The sequence below is a fragment of the Lacerta agilis genome, chromosome 7 (genome assembly GCF_009819535.1).
Source record: "Lacerta agilis isolate rLacAgi1 chromosome 7, rLacAgi1.pri, whole genome shotgun sequence".
In the NCBI taxonomy this organism is placed as follows: domain Eukaryota; kingdom Metazoa; phylum Chordata; class Lepidosauria; order Squamata; family Lacertidae; genus Lacerta; species Lacerta agilis.
The window spans coordinates 47,303,698-47,325,125 of NC_046318.1; the positions used below are offsets into that span (position 1 = coordinate 47,303,698).

Genomic DNA, 21,428 nt, shown 5'->3' on the forward strand with positions numbered 1-21,428 from the left:
GCAGATTACTTGACCAAGGCCTTCAGTGCTGAACTTGGGACGTAAACAGTTACAGATAGCCTGGCCATAAGCCATTTAGGACTTTTAACACTCAAGACCCATGCTTTGAAATGGACCTGGGAACACACTAGTTACCAGTTCAACTGATACAGCATTGTTGCAATGTGTTCAGAACGCTTAGTGCCCGATATATATTTTTTACATTAAGTGGCTGGGCAGTATGATGACCAAACCCTCTGCAATCGCCACTTGCTTTTAAACCCCAAGACGTCACATTCTCCGTATTGTTCAGGAAAGACTTGTGTTCAGTTGGCTGCCTGCCCAACCCTTCTGGTGGGAAAGTCACCTATGAAACAAAAATCTGGTTCTGACAGGTTCTGGGTGACACAAACACGCAGGATCTGTGTGGTGCTGCTACTGAAGCAACCCAACCCACAACATAAGTCAGTGAGCCCTTGTTTCACAGCAGTCAGTAAGTCCTCTCCAGGTGCATTTGTCAACCATTGATTTGCAGACAGAGGTCTGAGGTCTTGTGCTGCCACCTGTGAGTCTTCAAAATGCCAACCCTCCTTTCTTGCAAGAGATGCACAGATGATGGTGAAGAGGAGATGCTGCTATCCGAAGATCGGCCAGATTTGATTGAGTCTCTTGATCCCAGATGCAACAGCAACAGCAGCAGAAGCTGCTCAGGAAGGGCGAACTTCCTCCAAGAGAAAGAAAGGGAACGCCTATCTGTCCACGAGAGTCTGGATTATTTGCCTTCCCACAGCAGCGTTTACAAGAAGTGGCTGCAGGGACAAAACTACAGGTAATAAACAACCTGCTTGTTGTACACACTGGAAATTAGCACTGAATTAGTAACACTGAGTTGGAACCCCATTTGAAATTCACACAAAAGGGAAAATAAGCAATGGGAGTTATAAGGGAGTTTGGAGTCAGGGATGCACACCTTATGATTTATGCGACTTTCCCTCACTCCAGCATAAGGGATTTGCCTACTTCAATAGGCCTTTGTGGAACAGGCTTGAAGAGGGCATGCCCACTATGCTGGGACCCCTGTTTTAAGAAATCCAGCAGGAGTTGGGATATTGGAGTTCAGGGATGCATGCCAGCACCTGTGCACCCCCTTACCCCTCTTTTCTTCCCAGGAGGTTGAAAGGGAAGCAAATAGAAATAACAGGAACCTAGTTTACAGAGGGCTTGGAGGTGCATTCTGCTGCCACGCCATCCAGTGTAGTTAGGCAGGTAATTTGTTGTTGGTTTTAGCATCATTTTGTGTTAAATGGTAAGCTGTATTGCTTTAAAATGTGGTGAGGCCTTCTACAAATGGTGCTACCTCTGTTCAGCCCTGGACTTCTGCTCCAAAGACCTGTTCCAATGGCACCACTGATACCACCAGAGTTACAGTGCAGCAGGAAGCCAGTACATGTGCGCAGCCTGTTTTTTTATTATTAAAAAGTCCATGGGTATATAGAAATGATACCTTTGGGTCTGGGTTTTGCTGCTATATACCAGTTAGCATGGAGTCAGCTGCTTCTGCCTTAAAAGAAAAGGACCCCTGGCAGTTAAGTCCAGTCGTGAATGACTCTGTGATTGGGGCACTCATCTCACTTTACAGGCCGAGGGAGCCAGCGTTTGTCCGCTCCACAGACAGTTCTTGCTTTGATTTAAGCTTTATGAGAGTCAGTGATAACGAACACCAGCAGAGAGTTTCATAATAGAAATGGCTTTGGAATAAATATTTCTCATTAGCTTCAAGCTTGATTCAACAAACTTTGTAGTGATCAGCTTTAGCTACTGAGGCTTCTTTGGGCAAAGATATCCAAACCAATCAAACTAAAGTTTGTCAGTTTGGTTTCATGTTGCTTAACTTCTCCCAACTCCTTCATTGCACTGATTAAGAAAACATTTTCTATAATTAAGAGTGCTGTTCATTCAAAGCAAAACATTTTAAAAATCTGACCACACACTCACCTCTCTTGTTCAAATCAATGGCATGCAGATGTACCAAAATATGGTTGGGGGGAACATGCCCTAAATTTCCTCAGCTTGTACAATAATTTACCTAAGAGTCAGATAATTTAAACCTGCATTTTTATTAATCCCCAACATGATGACCAGCAGAGACAAAATAATGGGTCAAATATATTTCAAATGGACATGGTGAAAAATATTATTTTGTAGCTTACATCTGGGCTTTCCACCTGTTCCTAGAAAGATAATTGAAGTGAGTTACAGGCTATGAAATGGTTCTGTCTTTACTTGGCTCACTGCACTTGCACATGGAGGATTCCACTTGCCACCCCAAAAGCTTTCACAGGTCAAACATATTTCCCATTATTTCCTCTTTGCACATATGACTGTAAAGTATTAATTACATTGAATGATAAAACTTAAACCAAAGTGTTTTGGTGCCACCTATTGGGAACAGTGAAAAGTGCACTCAGATGTTTGGGGGAAAATGCGCTGTTAGGGACAATGAGGAACTGCGACATTCTGAAGAGATGCAAAACATAGGAAACTGTGCTGGCAGGTTAGCGCAATTTTCAAATCCACAGTAGGGCAAGACCTTCATTTGTACCAATCTGAATGCCACAAAATACAGCAGGGAGGGAAAAGGTACCAGGAACATCCTAAGCATGTCTCCTTAGGAGCAGTTTATAAAAACATAAAACTTGGTAATACACAGTATTGCTGCAAAAGTGCAGGTTACACATCTATAATTATTATAAGAAAGAAAGTCCACTGTGACCAGGAAAGGTTGCATTCTACATTGGACAGATTGATTACAGATGAGTTTCTTGCTCTTGCGGCAGACACTTTTCCTTCAGAGAATAACTAGGTCTGGGATTCTTGGAAATGTTAAATAAACCCAATTTCCAGTGGGAAGTGGATCCTTGGATCTATTGTTACATTCTTGCATCAGAGCAGTCATAAGAGACATCACACCTGCTTATTTTAGCTGTTAAGGCAGCTGTAGCGTATAATCGGAAGAGCTAAATGGAGCATATTCGTTACCAGTAAACGATATCTTGAAAGTTTATGCTTGTAATTCTCAACTGTTGTGTCTGGATTAAATTATGGAAATTAAGTCAATTTGCTCTTGTTGCAATTTGTTTTGCAGAAACTAAGATTTGGATCAGGGACAATTCAAAGAGCCAAGTTAGAGATGTAGGCAATACTTGCCTAGGGATATGGACCAGAGGCTTTGGGGAAGAAAGAACTGGGCATATGGGTGGAACAAAGAAGTCTCAATCCTTCACTTCTGAGTCATTAGTTAAAGAAAATCATGGCTGGAAAGACACAAACACCTTTCAATCACAATCAGAGATTCTCAGAAGAAACTGACAGCTCCTCTTCTCAAAAACTGAGATTCCATGATAACTGTTTAGCATTTTAGATGTATTACCAAAAGGCTACTTACTAACATTCTGAGATTACTGCAACTGATACCAATTCTGCTTTTAATTTATTTTTATTTTTTAGAATGGACTGGGATCGATGGTTGGTGATGGGCATCATTGGAATAATAGTAGGAACAGTGGGTTTCCTGATCCATCAAATAATTGATTATCTCATCAAACTGAAATGGGAACTGGTGAAGAACTACATTCAGGTAACATGGCAGAAAATAATAATCTCTCTATTCAAATTGCTTTGGGGGAAGGAATAAAGTCCAAGAAAGATTTTGTTACCCGATATTGGCATAATGCCACCTCTGTCCCTGGTGACCTCTCTTTCTACAGACACTGAATGACATACAGTGGTACCTCGGGTTAAGAACTTAATTCATTCTGGAGGTCCATTCTTAACCTGAAACTGTTCTTAACCTGAAGCACCACTTTAGCTAATGGGACCTCCCGCTGCTGCTGCGCCGCCAGAGAACAATTTCTGTTCTTATCCTGAAGCAAAGTTCTTAACCTGAAGTGTTATTTCTGCGTTAGCAGAGTATGTAATCTGAAGCATATGTAACCTGAGGTATCACTGTACTCAGGTAAAGTGTGCATAACAAGGCACAGATTTCTGAAAATAACATGCAAATAATTTTCATTAGGGGAGACTGCTTTGCAATAAAAATTATATTAGTGAATATTGAATGCAAATTGTGTATATTAAGATAAATTTGCACTAAAATGCTGATGAATTGTATTTATTATAATATTTATATTATACGTGTTTATTATATATATTTGTAGGGTGTTTTTTTTTTATAAAAAAAAACACCATATGAATTGCTGCATATGTGGAGAACAGAATTTAAGATTGAAAACATAAGGAACCAAGGTAATTGAAATTGACAGATTCATACATCCCCACTTAGAAAGAACAATTTTTGTTAAAGCTAAGCTAACCTCAACTTGGTCATAGCATGGGAGCCCTTTGTAAGCCACTATGAACTATGACCCTGGCTACCCACATGTTTTACTTTTAGGTTTCCCAGAGGCATCTGGTTGTGGGAAACAGGCTGCTGGATGCGATAGACCTTTGGTCTAATCCACAATCAATTTTTATTCTTGCTTGGACATAACTGTAACAATTAAATAAAGCATTGTGAAAGGGAGACTTGAAGAATGTTGGAGTCTAGAATCACACTGTAGTGGACTCACCCTGCTAATTGCCCCCAATTAAATATAGCAGACTGATAGCACAATACACCAATTAAACAAATTTTTACAATTTATCACAGGCTATCTTGTGTGAGGGAAAGCTTAGCGATTTAGAGTCTCAAGCAGGAGTTTATCAAATAAGAAAAGTTTTATTTACAAAAATAGGTTGGTGAAACCAAGTTGGGTCAGGAGATGCATTCTTTCAGGTAGAAGTTAACTTATTACTTAAACTAAATATAAAGATGTCACAGGCTTAAACACAGAAGACTATGCACAGCTTTTCTTAAACTTCACTTGCTAAAAATCAGTTGATATACTTCAGGTAGATGTTCAGGTTTCTAGAATAGGTGGTAAAATGCTTAACTCAGTTTCTGTTCCTTTACTTAGTTACGACAGGTGTTACAATTAAATACTTTTGACACAGCACAGCTTTCTTCGCAGATTAATATTTTGGTTCATGAGTGAGGGGCACTTTTAGTCAGTTACCCACTCTCTTAGCAATCCCACACCTGAGGCATTCTAATTAGTATAACAGACCCAGGGGATCACCTCACTTGGAAGTCTTCTGTACTGAGAAGAACTATCCCCTCCTGGCTATACTGAGGCCCAGATATTCTGTATTCCCACAGCTGCTACCTTCCCTGGCTCAGACTCCGTCCTCCACTTAACTCCAGTTAACTGTATTCTGTCCCAAGACACTTAACACGGTCTTACTATCTAAGCTACGAAGGCTCCTTACTCTAGCTATAGATATTTTCCTCAGAGCAGAACGCAAATTTGAACCAACTCTCTCAGACAAATCCTATCCTAATCACTGTCTCCCATCTCAAATTAAGCCCTATCTAAAACAAACAAACAAACAAACACCAACTCCCTCAGAAACTGCTCTTTTTATTCTCCCTCCCAAAGTGCTGCCCCACCCCACCTCTGGCTAGCTGGCTTGGTAGCCATTTGGATAGAGGCTCCAGCACTCTGGTAGGATTCTGAGGGACTGTATCACCAGTCTCTGGTCTGGCTCTGCTGCCTGTCACACATGCCATATCTACACCATACATATTAAACTCTTATATCACTTTATATGAATTCATGCTTCTCACAAAGGATCCCAGGAACTGTAGTTTAAGGATGCTACAGGTTGTTAGGTGACCCCCTCAATGAGCTACAATTCCCAGCACCCTTGCAAAACTACACTTCCCAGGGTTCTTAGGTGGCAGCCATTATTGTTATGGTGTGGATATGACAAGTAATAACATATTAAAGAATGAAGCCACAAAGCATATTTATATTTTTATTTGTTGTAAAAATGGGAATAACAACTACCATGGGTGCACCACACAGGGGTGCAGTATATGTTAACTATAGTCCCATGGTTGTAGCAAAGACCCCAAGTCAGTTTTTAAACACTACACCAATTTTGTGTAGCCAAGAGAACTGCAACTTTCTAGATAGGCAACTGAAATAACAGAAATTGTCAGTGGATTTAATAATGGTTCCCTCAGTGTTTATAGTAGATGTGACAGGGCCAATACTAGGCCCGTGGTACACGCACAGCTTAGTTTTTATTTTCTTTAGATTGAGGCCCAGAATAAATTGGTATGCTGGCTGCTTGAACAGTCTGTATGGAATGTGCATCTTGTTGAGTCTGTTGACAACAAGAACACAGTTGTCAGCAGAGAGGACATCATGGTTCAGTCAGCGCATCTGGTCTTATTTTAATGTGGCAGAGGTTAACAGCATCACCATCAAGGTGAAAACAAATGGACACTAACATTGTACTTAAGACTGCATCTAGCACAGCATGGAAAGATCTAAGAAGGAATAACCATAGAGGGCATCTCCTTATAGTACCAGTTGCAACATCTTCCATAGGCGTAGCCAATATTTTTGCTTGGGGGGGGAGGCTTTTCTGGGGGGGCAGAACCTCAGATTTGTATTGATTTAGGGGGGCAGCTGCTCCCCTTGCCCCCCCCAACTACACCCGTGCCTTCACCTCTTTGTTACGCATGCTCTTGTTGGCATCCGTCTGCCTTGGGAGACAATGGAGGAGTGTGCCTTTGGGGATGAGGTCAAGCTGTTGGAAGGTTGCAGCCCCTGCTGTAGCTGTAGAGACCGATGTAGGAGAGACATGTTTTGTTGCAGCTGGGGCATAATAGCCAGTTGCCAACTGTCTTTGATACACTCAGTTGTCTTGTCTGAGCTTTCAGGCTCAGAGCAACAGAAGAATAGAAGGTAGGCAACAAAATTGGGAAGAGGCCTTTGACAAAATCTTGACATTACAAGTCACATGTAAGCAAACTTCAGGTAATCAAAGGAGAAGATTAATTATGTCTATCCCTTTAGTTTGCAAAGAGGTTGACCCAAATTGCATGTATCTGGTCTTCCTGGATGACTGCAGAGTAAGCACATGTTTGCAATTTACCGTCAAAGATCTGACCTGAGGCCAAGACAGGAAATCTGTGGTAGCTTGCTGAGCCATTTAAATTGGGAAACAAAAACAGCATCTTTGACTTACAGGCACAAGAGAATCCAATCTCAACAAAATGACTTTTTTTCTTGTAAATTTGTGGGAGTCAATTTACTTGCAAAGGGCAGTGGAGACAACATGATTCTGGCTAACCCAAACACAAACAGTTCAAAATGGAATGGGATGACAGTCAGACAAAATTGGTGGAATGGAAGGCATATTTTATAACTTTCTATAATAATTCTATAAGGTATTCACTAAGAAAACTGTACAGCCTTGTTAATTGGATATTGGGATATATGGGTAGCTATGGTATTATTCAGCAAGAGCATTTTGTTGAGCATTTGCCTTGAGAAAGATGAGGGTGCAAAATCTTAAAATAATTAATAGTCAAATTACATTTTAAGCAATATTAAAATAAAGTTTGTTTTAAATAGGAAACCACACACAATCCTATACATGTCCAGCAGTAAATTCCATTGATTTGAATCGAAATTTCTCCTAGGCAAACAATTAGAATTGTAACCTCAGCTAGGCATGCAGTAAAAGGAATTTCTTGAAAATAAAGTACCGGTAAGTTGTATTTATGTTGAGTGACACTAAAAGTTCCTTTTTGTCTTTAATTCTTTAAAATAAATGTGAATATAGTTAATTAATATGCAATATATGTTACAGTTGCCACATTTCAAGAAGTAAAGATGTGGACACCCCCAAAGGGTCCATATATTTTAGCAAAGGGAGAAGTTGATGGACAAGATGGGCAATCGGTCTGAACCTTAAGGCTCTTACATTTTTCTAATATGTGAATTGACAATGTATTTGTTTGGCAAATAAATATCCTACCATATTATGCATTTTTTCTACCAATAACTATTTATTTTGTAAAACTGGCAGAATGGCAACTTTCATATGACCTGGGTATACATACTTGGAATTGGACTGGCCATGATCATTGTATCCTCAGGACTGGTTGTGGTAAGTGCCGAACACCTGCTTCTTGCTCAGCTTTTAAAATATCAGGATATTATATGTTTGCCTGGGTGGAATGTATCCCGTGATAATGCTTGTTGCTTGCCTATGTGGAAGATAGAAAAGGTGTGTGTATGTGTGTTTTGTATATTTAGAAACTAGCCTTCTGTAGAAGGTAAAATTCATATTAATGATTCTGTCCAATTTTGCCCCTGGTCCCACCTACCCCTAGCATGTGGCCCCTGGAAGGTTGCCTCAGGCTGAAAAAGTTCTTCCACTCCTGATTTAGGCATGTTTACCTGATAATCCTGTTGACTGACGAATCATGACTGGATATTGGATAACATTTGATTTGAGCTGTGCTATGTGAGCTTATGTGGCTGCTACAATAATATTTCCTTTTCCTTTTCCTAGTTCTTTTGTCCAACAGGTGCACCAAGTGGGTTACCAGAAGTCATAGGTTTTCTGAACGGAGCTTCTATTCAGCACATTTTTAATATCAGAACTTTTGGGGGAACTTTTGTCTCTTGTGTTCTGGCTGTGGCATCTGGGCTCTTCTGTGGACCAGAAGGTCCCATGATTCACTTGGGGTGAGAAATTAATATTTTAAGTGTTACAGATTTTAAAGAAAATAGGGATAGGGAGAATGGAATGGAGGATATTGGGAAAAGGCACTAGATGGCTGGCACCCTGAATAAGCACACTTCCTACTGCAATATTTTGTTGCATGCCCACTCATATATATAGATAAAATCTTATGAGTATAATCCATAATATAAAGAATGAATTTAATTTATCATTGTTATTATATAAAAATTATTAGTCACTTTTTCTCACCGAGCAACTCAAAGCAACTTGCAACCAACTAGTTTCGCATGTCTTCTGCCATCTGGTTATTTGGTATCTTTAATTTGAAACTTTGTAAATCAGCAAATTAAATATACCATTAATTTTTCCACGATACTTTCCCCAGGGCAATAATAGGATATGGATTGAGCCAGTCCAAGCCAAAGATCCTTGGAATGAATCTCCCCTCCTTCACCAGATTTTGGAACTCAGCTGACAAGTAAGAGACCTTATAAAATAAGTATGCAATACAGTAGTTAACTAAAAAGGGTTATTGGCTGCCTTTAATTTAGGTAACATGTAAAAGTAACAATAGAAACATGTAACTGTAATAGTGTCTTCAGTGGAAACATAGAGTTGCGTATCCAGTGCTATCAAACAGTGCAATGGGACTTTACATTCTTCTCTGCCATCTGACAGTCTCCACAGATTTGGGATGAGCCTGAGGGCTGCAAGAGGAAAGAATAGAAGTAGAAGTTTGCTTGTGAAATGTTGGGCTCAGCTCATAAGGGCTATACTGGTGAAGAATTGTATAGATGCTTTCTTTAGGAGAAACAAGGGTCCGTTTTGGATGCAAAAATCCAGACAGCTTTCCTCCTAAATCATGTTTACAGTGCAATGTATATGTGTTTACCTGGAAGTAAGACAAAAGGTGGTCATTGGGGCTTAATGCTGTGTGGTGTGAGTGTGGAGTGGAATCCACATGTTGTTTGTCTTGACTGGTTAAGCTTGATTAGTGAAACCTGGTTATGCTGCACTTTTGAGCACCATCATTGTGAAGCATACGGCTGCCAAATAGAATATGGTAAAGCTGCTATGTTCAATGCACAGAATAAATGCGGTTTAAGGCTGCTCATATGATTTTTAATTGCCTTCTCATATATGTTTCAATAGTGGCTTACTCAGTTATAGAGCATGAACAAAACAGAACTTTCAGGTCAGGATGGTCAGGGGATTTTTAAATGGATGTTGCTCACATGAAATGACTTCATGCAATGTGACATGGAGAATGCTACTTTTGTATAAAATAACATATTTTCAAGATACTTGGATGCGATAAATCACCAGATCTTGCAGTACTGTATGGACATGAATCACAAACACTTTATCTTCTATTTGTGAAATGCTGGCATTTGCAAATCCATGGGGTGCCCTGTAAGATCTTACTTTAAACAGGATCTATTATACCAGTGTTATTGTTCATGTCAAGCCTGCATTTGGAAAGCTTTGAATGATCAGGTTCCATAGCCTTAAAACAGTGGATTATAAAAATATGTAAATAAAACATGTGCCTTTGACCATACTGTTTGTTGTATCTCCAAACAAAAAGCCATTACAAACTATCTGTGGCTCAAGGATAACCAGACAGCCCAAATAAACATGATACATTTTGCTTTTTAACTTGCCTCAACAATTAGTGAAATAACTTAAGAGATGTGTTTGTTAAGCTGTTACTTATGGAAGAAATTTGCCCCATGACCAATGGCACAGATTTCTGAAGTATTTTTGCATGTTCATTAAAATCCCCATGGCAGTTTGAATCCACCTGATACGGGTCACAACCAAATACATTGGCCCTTGAGGTCTATCTAGTAATAGAGGACTTGGGTTAATTAAGTTTGACAAGAGTTGGCTAGATTGCTGTTGCATAGCTTGCTATGGGCACTTCCAGATGACCTGTTCATCCTGATTCGTTTGCAGGGAGATTGGACAATGTTGGCTGCTCAGAGAACATTCACCAGTAGTGGCTGGTGAGGCAGTAGGTGTAGGATTCCCAACACAGCAGGTTACTGAGAACCAGGTGTGAGGAGCTTGGCATAGTGCAGCACATGGTGGCAGAGCCAATCCAACACTCCTGCCAGTATGCACCACACTGAGCTCCATGAATTGGGGCCCTTCCCATCTCTATACACAGCAGCAACCTGGTGGGTTGGGAAGCCAGGAGAGCAACATATCCTACCCCCCATGCTAGTGTGTTACCAGCTGCTACTGGTATTCAGTCTGATTTGCTTGCAGGAAGGTTAGTTGACATTGCAAGTGTTAGCCTACACTTTCCGGTACCTTTCCCTATCACTTTCCTCTGAACTTTTGGAGAAGTGGATTTGTTTCACAAGCCTTCCTAATCCAAAATAGTTGTGAGACTTGAATTTGTTATTATGGGACTGAATCCCACCTGAAAATAGCAACATTTTCAGTGCCGTATGTGCCATTCAAAAGCAGGTATCATTTTGACTTTATTTTGCTCCGAGAAAATATATAAAGTTGGCACTTATTTCAAGCTCACGACAAAGTAATTAATTATGCATACTGTTTTGTGAACTAAAGATGAAAAGTATATCTTATCAAAAGTATTGGGATTATCTTGAAACTCTGTTCTCTCCTCTCCCCCCACTCCATACTCCTCTTTTTTACAGGAGGAATTTTGTTACGGCTGGTGCAGGAGCAGGGATTGCCTCTGTGTTCCATGCTCCAGTGGGTGGACTTCTATTCACACTGGAGGAGGTGGCGTCTTTCTGGGATATCAAACTGGCCTGGCAAACGTTCTTCTGCTGCATGACGGCTGCCTTCACCACAGATCTCATCTCCTCTTCTCTTTGCGGGTTTGTCTACAGGGGCCAATTTGGATTTTTCAAAGCAGAGATGAGGATTTTATTTTGGGTATGTACTACACCCATACTAAATTAAGCCAATGCCATATGTGTATTTCGCTGTGCCTGTTTATTTAAAATATTCATATTCCACTTCACCCTATGTTCAAGGTTGCTTACGCTATGAAGAAAAGCTGCCACATTGGGGGCTTTTTATAGTTTAGAGAAAAGGTGAATAAGAGGTGGCCTGGTAGACATGTATAAATTTATTCATGACCTGGAAAAAGTGGATGGAAGAAAAGCTTCCCTTCCCTTCTTATAACACTAGAACTCATTGTCATCCAATGACATTGAATGTTGGAGGATTCAGGCAGGCAAAAGAAAGTACTTCTCCATACAGCACATAGTTAAATGGAAGAATTTGCTCCCATAGGAGGCAGCAGTGATCCCCAACTTGGATGGCTCTGAAAGAGGATTAGACAAATTCATGGACGATAAGGCTATCAATAGCAACTAGCCATGATGGCTGTGCTCTGGCTCTACAGTCAGGGGCAGCAATGCTTTTAAATACCAGTTGCTGGTAACCACAGGAGGGGAGAGTGCTCTTGTGCTCAGGTCCTGCTTGCAGGCTTCCCATTGCCATCTGGTTGGCCACTGTGAGAACAGGATGCTGGACTAGATGGGCCATTGGCCTGATCCAGCAGGTTCTGCTTATATATTTTTTAGAATCATAATTAAAATTCCACAAAACAGAATTACAAACAAGTTGAACATCTAAAACAGCAGTAATAAACACCCAGCTCAACTGATTTCAGCTCCCAAACACCATCCTGAATTTTAAAAAAGCCTTGCAGACCCCTTAACATTTTTTTTAAAAAAATAAATTTATATAAAACACTTCATCTGAAGATCATAGGGTAGTTTACAACATAAAACATTCTTCTAAAAATGATCACAAGTGTGCTTTGGTTAACTTTCTCTGGAAGGCCATTCCACAACCCTGAACAATCACCCCCAAAAGCTCCAATCTTTGCTGAGGTTGACTTGACCTCAAACAATGATGGAACAATGAACAGGGCACCAGATCAGGTGGGAATAAATGGTGTGCATGTCTAAGGCCATAAAGAGCTTTAAAGATTAAGAACAGCGAGTGGTATCCAATGCTAATTGTACTCAGAGCAGACCCATTGAAATGAATGAACATGACCTAGGGTCATTAATTTCAATGGGTCTACCCTGAGTAAAACTTAGTTGGCTCTAACCCAGTGTCTTGAATTGTTAGCTGATGACTCCTGCCTCCCCATTATCACCAGGACAATATCAGAAGATCATGGGTAACATTCACCCTGTTTTTAGTGAATACTCTGGGAAGGAGCAAATGCATCTTTGGAATCCTGCAGAGCAGGGAACAGCTTCGAGGCAATGGGGGGGGGGAGGGAGGGAAATCATGTGTGGGGAACCCAGGCTGCTTCTCCCTTCTATATTTCCCCACTTTGAAACCGATTTCTTTAAAATAAGGAAGTTCCTACAATGTGCCTTTGACCCTCTCTCAACTTGCTTGCTCCATATGTGGATCTTAATATGGGAAAGACCACAGTTTTGACTGATTTAAGGCATATGCCACTTCATACTTCTCGTGTGAATATGCCATAAAACACAGGAGACTGTTTTATAAACTGGAGAGTAATCCAAACAAAGATTGAGGCGAAACATAGTTGGGGACAAGTAATACCTTCATAATATTGGTGTTCTTGGCAAGGTTGGAGACTTACAGAGAGAACTGAGTGAGAGAAACCTTTTGCAGAAGAATCTTGTTTTATAGCAGTGCTTTAAACAATACTAAAAACTGACTAGAAGTACCAATATAGTTTTCCATTTCATGTTTGAATTCTTTATCACATATGATTTCTTGCAGGCTCTTCTTTAGTATTCCTTTGTGGACTCATGTTCTTTCTCATCTGACCCTCAACCAGATGTATGATAAGGGAATTTAGCAAATATAATTCAATGTGGATGTAATGGGACAGTGGGTAGGAGGGAGAGAAAACTCTTAAGAAATAGCCTCATGGAAACATACTTACCAGTCCAAGAAGGTCCTCCTGAGCAATTTAGGGACTAGCTACTCATTTATTTATTTATTGCAAAATGTATTACAATAACATCATTATGTGTCCTGAGCACTGTCTAGTCCTATGTGTCGCGCAGCGGAAATTAATAACGAAGAGTTCTTCTTTGAAATAATAAAATCTTTACTAAGTTAAAATAAACTTCTTCATAACATGGTTCCAAATACCGGTAGTTTGAATGAGATTACATACTGAACTACATACTGACTGAACACAGACTGCATACTGACTGAGCTCTAGACTGACTGCATGCTGAGGCAGACACAAACACACTACTGAGCACACACAGACTGAGAGAAAATGGTTACTACATTTAAGGAGAGTGAGTCACATGACCCAGAGTGACTCAACAATTAGCAGTTAGGCTTCAACAGTTTAAGTAGGCTGATTGACTGTGCAGTCCTAGCACTTCCCAGCCTGCTTTGCTGCTTTTGCTCTCATGTGTCTTTGTCACATGACACTATGTTGTAGATAAGTTTCAATTATTAAGGCTCAAGAATGTGGACAAGGTGCTTGAATTGGTCAGGGTGACCGCTTGTACTTTGGACCCTTGCCCCTCTTGACTGATGAGCTAGGTCAGGGAGGTGATTTATGCCTCCTTGTGAGAGTGAATGGTCCCTGCCTGCTTGAAGGAGGCAGTAGTAAAACCATTCCTTAAGAAACCCTCACTGGATTGGGAAAATCAAAGTAATTACCGACCAGTTGCCAATCTTCCCTCCTTGGGGAAGGTTCTTGAGCAGGTGGTCGCAAACCAGATCCAGGCACTCTTGGAGGAAACTGATTTTCTAGTTCAATTTCAATTGAGGTTTAGGCTCAGTTTTGGAGCAGAAACTGCTTTGGTTGTAAACTGCCCTATGGGCGTAGTCAAGGAGGGGCAGGGAGGGGCAGTTGCCTCCACCCCAGATCAAGTAAAACAATAGGAATACTTAACTAACTGACCAATCATGTCGGTTCTGCTCCTTAACAAAAGTCCTGCCCCCCCCCAAAGTCTTGCCTCCCCTAACAAAAATCTTGGCTACGCCCATGAACTGACCTGTGATCCTCAAGTGAAGGTCTGTATAGAAATTAAATAAATAAATAAATAAATAAATAAATAAATAAATAAATAAATAAATAAAAGTTAGTTTTAGTAACTTGCATACATATTCAATGGCATGGTTTCCATACTGGAGCAAACAAAGTTTCCGCAGGCATAACAAAGAACAAAAGTATGTTCAAAATGAGTAATTTTAATGTTACATTCTAGGGCCAAGGACAGGCAGGGTGTAAGCAAGTGACCAATAAACTGTGCTCCTTGGCATCTTCAGTTTTCACATATATATAGGATAATGATACTTGACACACTGTTTTGCCCACTGAAGTAACTTTTAAGTGCTGTTAACCTGAGAAGATAATTCTCCTCTGGCTAGACAGGATAAAACTGGCACAAACTCCTGTCTTTTGGATTTGTGCTAAGCCACCTTACTGTAACAAAGGGACACAGACCTTGGCAGATATAATGAAAAGAGAGTTGAAACTTTGGACTGCATTACAACACCTGCTGCAGGAAAGTTAGCCTAATAATGCCACATTTGTGAACAATTCATTTTTATCAGATAGCATTTATAAAGAACTGCTGTTCTTTCGTGGATAGTTCGATAAAAGAATGTAGGCCAGCATACCTTTGGTACTTTGTAATATCTATTAACTTAATATTGATAGCAAAAGAGATCACTCATGGATTTGCCAGACATAAACACAAGTAGTTCTACTGTGTCCGATCAGACCAACAGCTTAGCTCAGACTTAACTAGATACTTGGGAGACATTTCCAAAAGAAGCTATTATGTCAACCTCCACCAGGGCCCTGGTTATCAGAGCTATTAGCCACTGTAACAGAAGAAGAAATGATGTGGCAGGTTTTTGTTTAATTCCACTCAAACTCAGACCTTGGGATTTTGGGTGATTTCAGAAGGGTCAAGGATAAAAGGCAAAAACGAATGAAAGATGTCCAAAGGTGCTGTAGAAGTCAAGACTTGCTTTATTTTTAGAAAGTTGTTTGACACATTTCAAGCTGTGCAGCTTTTTCTTTCCAAGGGTATTTCCGTTGTGCAACTCTTTGAAGAGAAAGCAACGTTCTTTTTGCACTTGCCTTCTTTAGGTGGAGAGACAGGTGGTATATGGTGGGGGAGAGAACTTGCTCTCGCTGGAAAGGGTCTTGCAAGAAAACACCTTTTCATTTTGGGGCTGTGTACACATTACCAGCTTAAAACTCAACTAGGCCTCCCCCTCCCCCCAGTTTGGATTGAAACTGGTTTGGGTGAAAACACATCAATATGCAGCATTTTATAGGAAACAACAGAATAGATACAGGATTGCGGCTTACATTGTGCACATACCACTTCACAAACCTGTGGTAGAAAAGGAGGAAAGTATACACAACCTCATATATTTTTGGGAGCATCCTTTTCCATATATACTCAGTGAGAATCTGCTCTGAGTACCTCCATCATCTGAATCAGGATGATCTATGATCAGAAAGAGGTACTTGTTGGTAGTGGCACCTGGTTTGGTTTATGGAACATCTTCCTTTGAGGAAGTTTTTACTCAACATGAAGAAAAGCCACTTTGCCACAATTGTCATACAGAGCAATGCAGTGGATTATAATGACTTCTGCCTTGAGCTACAGTTTATAGTCCTTTATAAGCTTAGTTAGGATATTTCACAAAAGAGCAATTGATTTTGACTCCCACTCTCCTGGAGGAACTGTTGCCAATGTGGTTTCTACCACAGCTTCACTGTTGTTTTTTTTGCTTGCCAGCTAGGCTAGATAATCAAATGCTTTCATTTCATTTAGTGTGGGGCTCCGGGGAAATTTGGCTGCTTTCATGTTTTATAGCAGAAACCAAACTCTGAGCAGTGAGCTTGTGGGTTATGTCTTTCAAGAAAAAAACATTTATTTTATTCAGTTTAACCTTGCTGAACATAGCATTGTAAAGAAGTCTTAAGACGCTTGATTTTCCAAAGGTAGAATTTTATGGAAGTCTGAATCTATTATTTATAAACTCTGCAGTACTATGCACACTTAACCTGGGAATAAGCATGCATAGGACCAAGTAGCACAACTTGCTGTGAAATGTACTCAAGCAGGAACTATGAACCAATATAAATCTTATGAATTCATGCTGCAAATGCAATGTGTTAGAAGAAACATGTTAGAAGAGAAAAATAAATTATATATAATGCAGATTTCACTTGTAATAGCTTATGGCTCAGCTTCAGTTATATCATGCAGGTTCTTTTTTTTTCTTTTGGAGAAAGCTACATGTAGCAGAATCAAGGGGCGACTTCGCTGGAGGTATGCAAGCCAAGTAGCTATAGGGCAGTGGTGGGGGACAAAGTTAAACTGTACATTACCGCTCCACCCACATTCTACCTCTGGCCCCACACAGCGTTGACATATGAACCACATTAGCTTGCCCAGAAGGAATGCAGCCCACAGGCTGAAAGAGGTTCCACACCCCTGCTATAGGATATGGTGGAAGCTCCCTATATTTGGTGCAACACCCAATATGCCACTGCTGTTGCTTATTCACTGGCACAACTCTCCAGATATGCTGGCTGAGCACTCCATCAGTACATCTGTTCCTGGAGCCACTGGAAGCAAGATGAAATTGTTTCTGGCGTATGCTGGCCCCAAAACCCAATCCTGAGCAGGGAAATACAAGTTATAAGCACTTGAGCAAGTGCTTCTGTTTTAGGGAAATAGGATTGTATGGGATTACTTGCATCCTTTAAAAAAAAAATTCTGTTGGTATGCATGTGTTTGATGGAGAGCAGTCCAAATGTTTAGTAAGGCTCTGCTGGTTTTACATGCCATTAGAAGATGTACATCTGCTGTTAGGATGTTCAGAAGATCAACAATGTAGTCTTCTACTGTACTAAAGTACCCAACAGTCTATGTAAGGCTAGAGTCCCCAACATGGTACATAGGGACACCATGTTGCCCTTGGCACCCACCAAGTCTCCCTTTCTTCCATTTTTAAATGTCCCCCCCCTTTTGGAGACTTGGTAGTTTTAGCTGTTGCTGTACTTATTTGGGGTTTGTGGTTTGCCTGCTTTAGGAGAGGTGACTTCTGAGTATTGCCATTCTATGAAATGGGTATTTTGTGGTGCCCACAACAGTTTCTGAGATTTAAAAATATGCCCCTGGGGATCACTTGCTTCTTAGGGACATATAGGAAGTAAAAGGAATCAGGAAGCAATGAGCTTGCCATGGAATTAAAGAAGAGTTCTAGATTGTGATACAGTAGCGAAAAATGCTAATGCTTTTCTAGGCTGCATCAATAGAAGTATTGTGTCCAGATCAAGTGAAGTAATAGTACTGCTCTATTCTGCCTTGGTTAGACCATACCTGGAATACTGTCCAATTTTGGGCACCACAATTTAAGAAGGATGTTCACAAGCTGGAATGTGTGCAGAGATGGGCAACCAAGTTGATCAAGGGTCTGAAAACCAAGCTTTATGAGGAACAGTTAAAAGAGCTGGGTATGTTTAGCCTAGAAAAGAGGAAGCTGAGAGGATATATGATAGCCATCTTCAAATATCTCAAAGGCTGTCACATGGAAGAGGGAACAAGCTCTGTAGGGTAGGACTTGAATCAATGGCTTCAAGTTATAATAAAGGAGATTCTGACTAAACATACGGAGAAAATTCTGACAGTAAGAATTGTTTGACAGCAGAATATTCTCTCTTGAGAGAGGTTGTGGACTTTCTTTCCTTGGAGGTTTTTAAGCAGAGGTTAGATGGCCATCTGTCATGAATGTTTTAGTTGAGATTCCTGCATTGCAGGGTATGATCCTTGGGATCCCGTCCAAATCTACAATTCTATGATTCTATGAAATTAAAGAACTACAACAGGAATAAAATTGATTAAAGCAACTCAATGCCTGAAAAGATTGCCTTGATAGAGAAACCTCAAGGATATATACAACATGACAAGTTCTTTGGGAGGCACTGGCACAACTTATAATTTCAAGGGAAAATATGCTGTTGGTTCTTAAATAATAACTGGCACATCCAACAAAGCAGACCAGCCTATCCAGTAGCCTATTCCAAGCTCATTCTGGTTTTATGCAAAACTAAAGGTAGAAGACAGCATTAGATAAAATAAAAAATCTGGCATGAGGTCCTTGGCTATGATCCATAAGCTATTACAAGTACAACCTGCATTTTCTACATCTAATTTCTGCTTCTTCTTTTTTGAGTTGTTGTATCACACCTCTTTTAACTGAGTGGCTGCAGTATGTCAACTAAAATGGCAAAATTAACAGAACATCTTTTTTGTTTTCTCCTCAATGCAGGTTAAGAACTTACTGGACATGAGTGTGTTGGCCTTTGTTCCAGCCATTTTCCTTGGAATACTTGGAGGACTTTTAGGAGCTCTTTTTGTTTTTCTGAATATAAGAATTAATAGATTACGCATGTGGTTCTTCAACACAATTCCAAAAACATCCCTCAGAAAAACAGCTAAGCTCTTAGAATCTGTGCTGGTTCTTGTAAGTACTTAATGGTGTTGAGCCAAGTGTTCCAAAGTTACAACTGTTCTAGCTAGAATTAAGACCTAAGTCTGACAACGTAAAGGTTACTAGAACAATGGAAGGTGCTAAGTTGCCACATAGAACTGGCAGAATAACAGTAGATACTCAGGGGTCTTTTTTCCAGTTGTTGATCTATCTCCTTCCAATCTTTTCCAGTCTTTCTGAAATATGTAGAAGTCTAGTCCTTAACAATCAGGTTTAGATTGTAATTTACAACGGTTATTGTTCATATTGCTACATAATACACTGGGAATATATCCATAATTCATAAATTTATGATCAGCTGTTCTGACATATTTTGATCTTATCACTTGCATACAAATTTAAACAGAGACCTTTGGGTTAGGGACCCACATATATGGAAATAAAACAGATAAGAAATAAGGTAACTCTGAGTACCTTCCTGCTAAGAAGCTGCTGATCTCTAGGCTATGAAATGAGAGGTCCTTCTATGCAATAAATAAAATATTATTTCTTCACTGTATTTTTTATAACAACTAAGCCTAATTAAATAGTGGAACATTTTTATTAGTAGTAGCATTAATTTAATTTCTATACTGTCCTTTGTTTAAAGATCACAGGCTGGTTTACAATAATAAAACACAACAATACATAATAACAAACAAAAAACAATAACCTGGAAAGATTACTTCAAAAAGTTAAAAACGAAACAACAAAGCTTGCATTAGAATTTTGCTTAAGAATGGAGATCGGTGAATGCAGTTGATGCATGAATAAGGATTCTGAGTGCAGGGATCTTTGAAGCATAGGTCCATGAGATTCCAGGTCAGCATTTATGCTTCTTGGCCTGACTTTAACCATTTCCTTTGTAATTAAGGAATTTCCCCAATTAAGGAATTGTTCTTCTATACACTCACACATTTCTCCTTTGATTGACTGACTGCTCTCACCACCATGTGAAAACTCAGTAGGTCACACATGGTAAATATTACTGGCAAAATGAATGTTTATAGAAGAGGCAAGTCCTTTCATAATGAGCATCACTGTCTATCGTTTGGATGCACTTGAAAAATATGGCTCAAGGCACAAAAGAAGCATTTGGGGAGAGTTCTTGCACACAGATCAAACCCACCATACTCACCTACCCTCCTTAACTTCCTCATAGTTCCTTCCCTAGCCAAGCAGCAAGAGAAGGTGGACAGACATTATGCACCTGTTAATTCTCCTGTGCAATATGCTTAAAACATAAAACATATTACATGTACCTATTGCCTACTGTAGGAAGGTGGGTGAGTAGGCAGTGGGTCCAGTGAACTGCCTCTTGCTTTGGAGTATTGTGGCTTCAGTCCCTGCATGCTTTAGCAACAGAAGAAAAGCAGTAATAGCATGCCCCCCTGTCCTTCATTGACTTGTCTCCACCTCCAGGATGCGGTGAGTCCAGCTGTTGCTGCCTTAATGAATAGAAGGCAGGACCACAACAATCATGGCTAGCTCGATCGAGGAGTCTGCACAGCGTTAGGGCTCGCCCACACTTCTGCTTGTCCTGTACCTAGAAAGCAAAGGTCTGAGAGATTATCTGCTTGCCCTGTACTTTTTAAGTACAGGTTCAAGCAGCTTTTCATCTGTTCTATTGCTTACCCTGGGAAAACCTTCTGTTTACCAATGAATCAGAACCAACATCAATCTGCAGACAAACTGACATTTTTTTTCTGATTCAGCAGTATCTAGGAATGCTAGATATTTTGAATAAATGTTCCAGTAACTAGTGGAAGACAATCACATACATTTCCAAATCTAAAACCAGTACAAAAGAAGCCAGAATTCTAGTTATGGATTGCTGGATTCTGAACTTTGATATTAGATCTTTCAAGAGCTTAAATACACCTTTCTTATATGAACGTGAACTTGAGTGGGTGTGTATAAGGGTAAATGTGTTTATTTTATATTCAACATTTCTCTCTTACGTATTTTTAAAAACATGTACAGGTTTTGACCATTACTGCTACGGTCTATTTGCCATATTTCTTTCCCTGTACTCCAGTCAAGAACCTGCCAGAATTTGAACCATCTACTAAGCCAGAGAAGTAAGTAGTGAAAGAGAAATGCAGGCATCTTTACAAGTGCCACTGGCTTCTTCAATTTCATAAGTTGCTGGTGCTAGACCAACAATTTGCTTGAATGTGGGAGCCAAGGAAATGAAACGTTTTCATCCATTCCATCCAGCCATCCATCCCAACCTTCCTATCCATCCTATTCTGATGTTTCTATTTAAGAAACATTTCAGAATG

General features: G+C 40.0%; 1 protein-coding gene across 2 annotated transcripts in view; it reads left to right on the forward strand.

Annotated features, from left to right (window-relative positions):
* The first annotated feature begins 261 nt into the window (after positions 1–261).
* The window catches only part of LOC117049966 (chloride channel protein D-like), a 62,827-nt gene continuing 41,660 nt past the window's right edge, over positions 262–21,428 (forward strand). Inside the window, exons 1-8 of one of the 2 annotated variants that reach the window (XM_033155177.1) lie at positions 262–808; positions 3,487–3,616; positions 7,966–8,046; positions 8,455–8,630; positions 9,014–9,106; positions 11,301–11,544; positions 18,943–19,137; positions 21,127–21,224. In XM_033155177.1, coding sequence (XP_033011068.1) covers positions 558–808; positions 3,487–3,616; positions 7,966–8,046; positions 8,455–8,630; positions 9,014–9,106; positions 11,301–11,544; positions 18,943–19,137; positions 21,127–21,224 — 1,268 coding nt within the window. In that variant the 5' untranslated portion in view covers positions 262–557. Of the gene's footprint in view, positions 809–2,398; positions 2,620–3,486; positions 3,617–7,965; positions 8,047–8,454; positions 8,631–9,013; positions 9,107–11,300; positions 11,545–18,942; positions 19,138–21,126; positions 21,225–21,428 lie in introns of those variants that run through there. The other variant, XM_033155178.1, reaches the window with a different exon arrangement.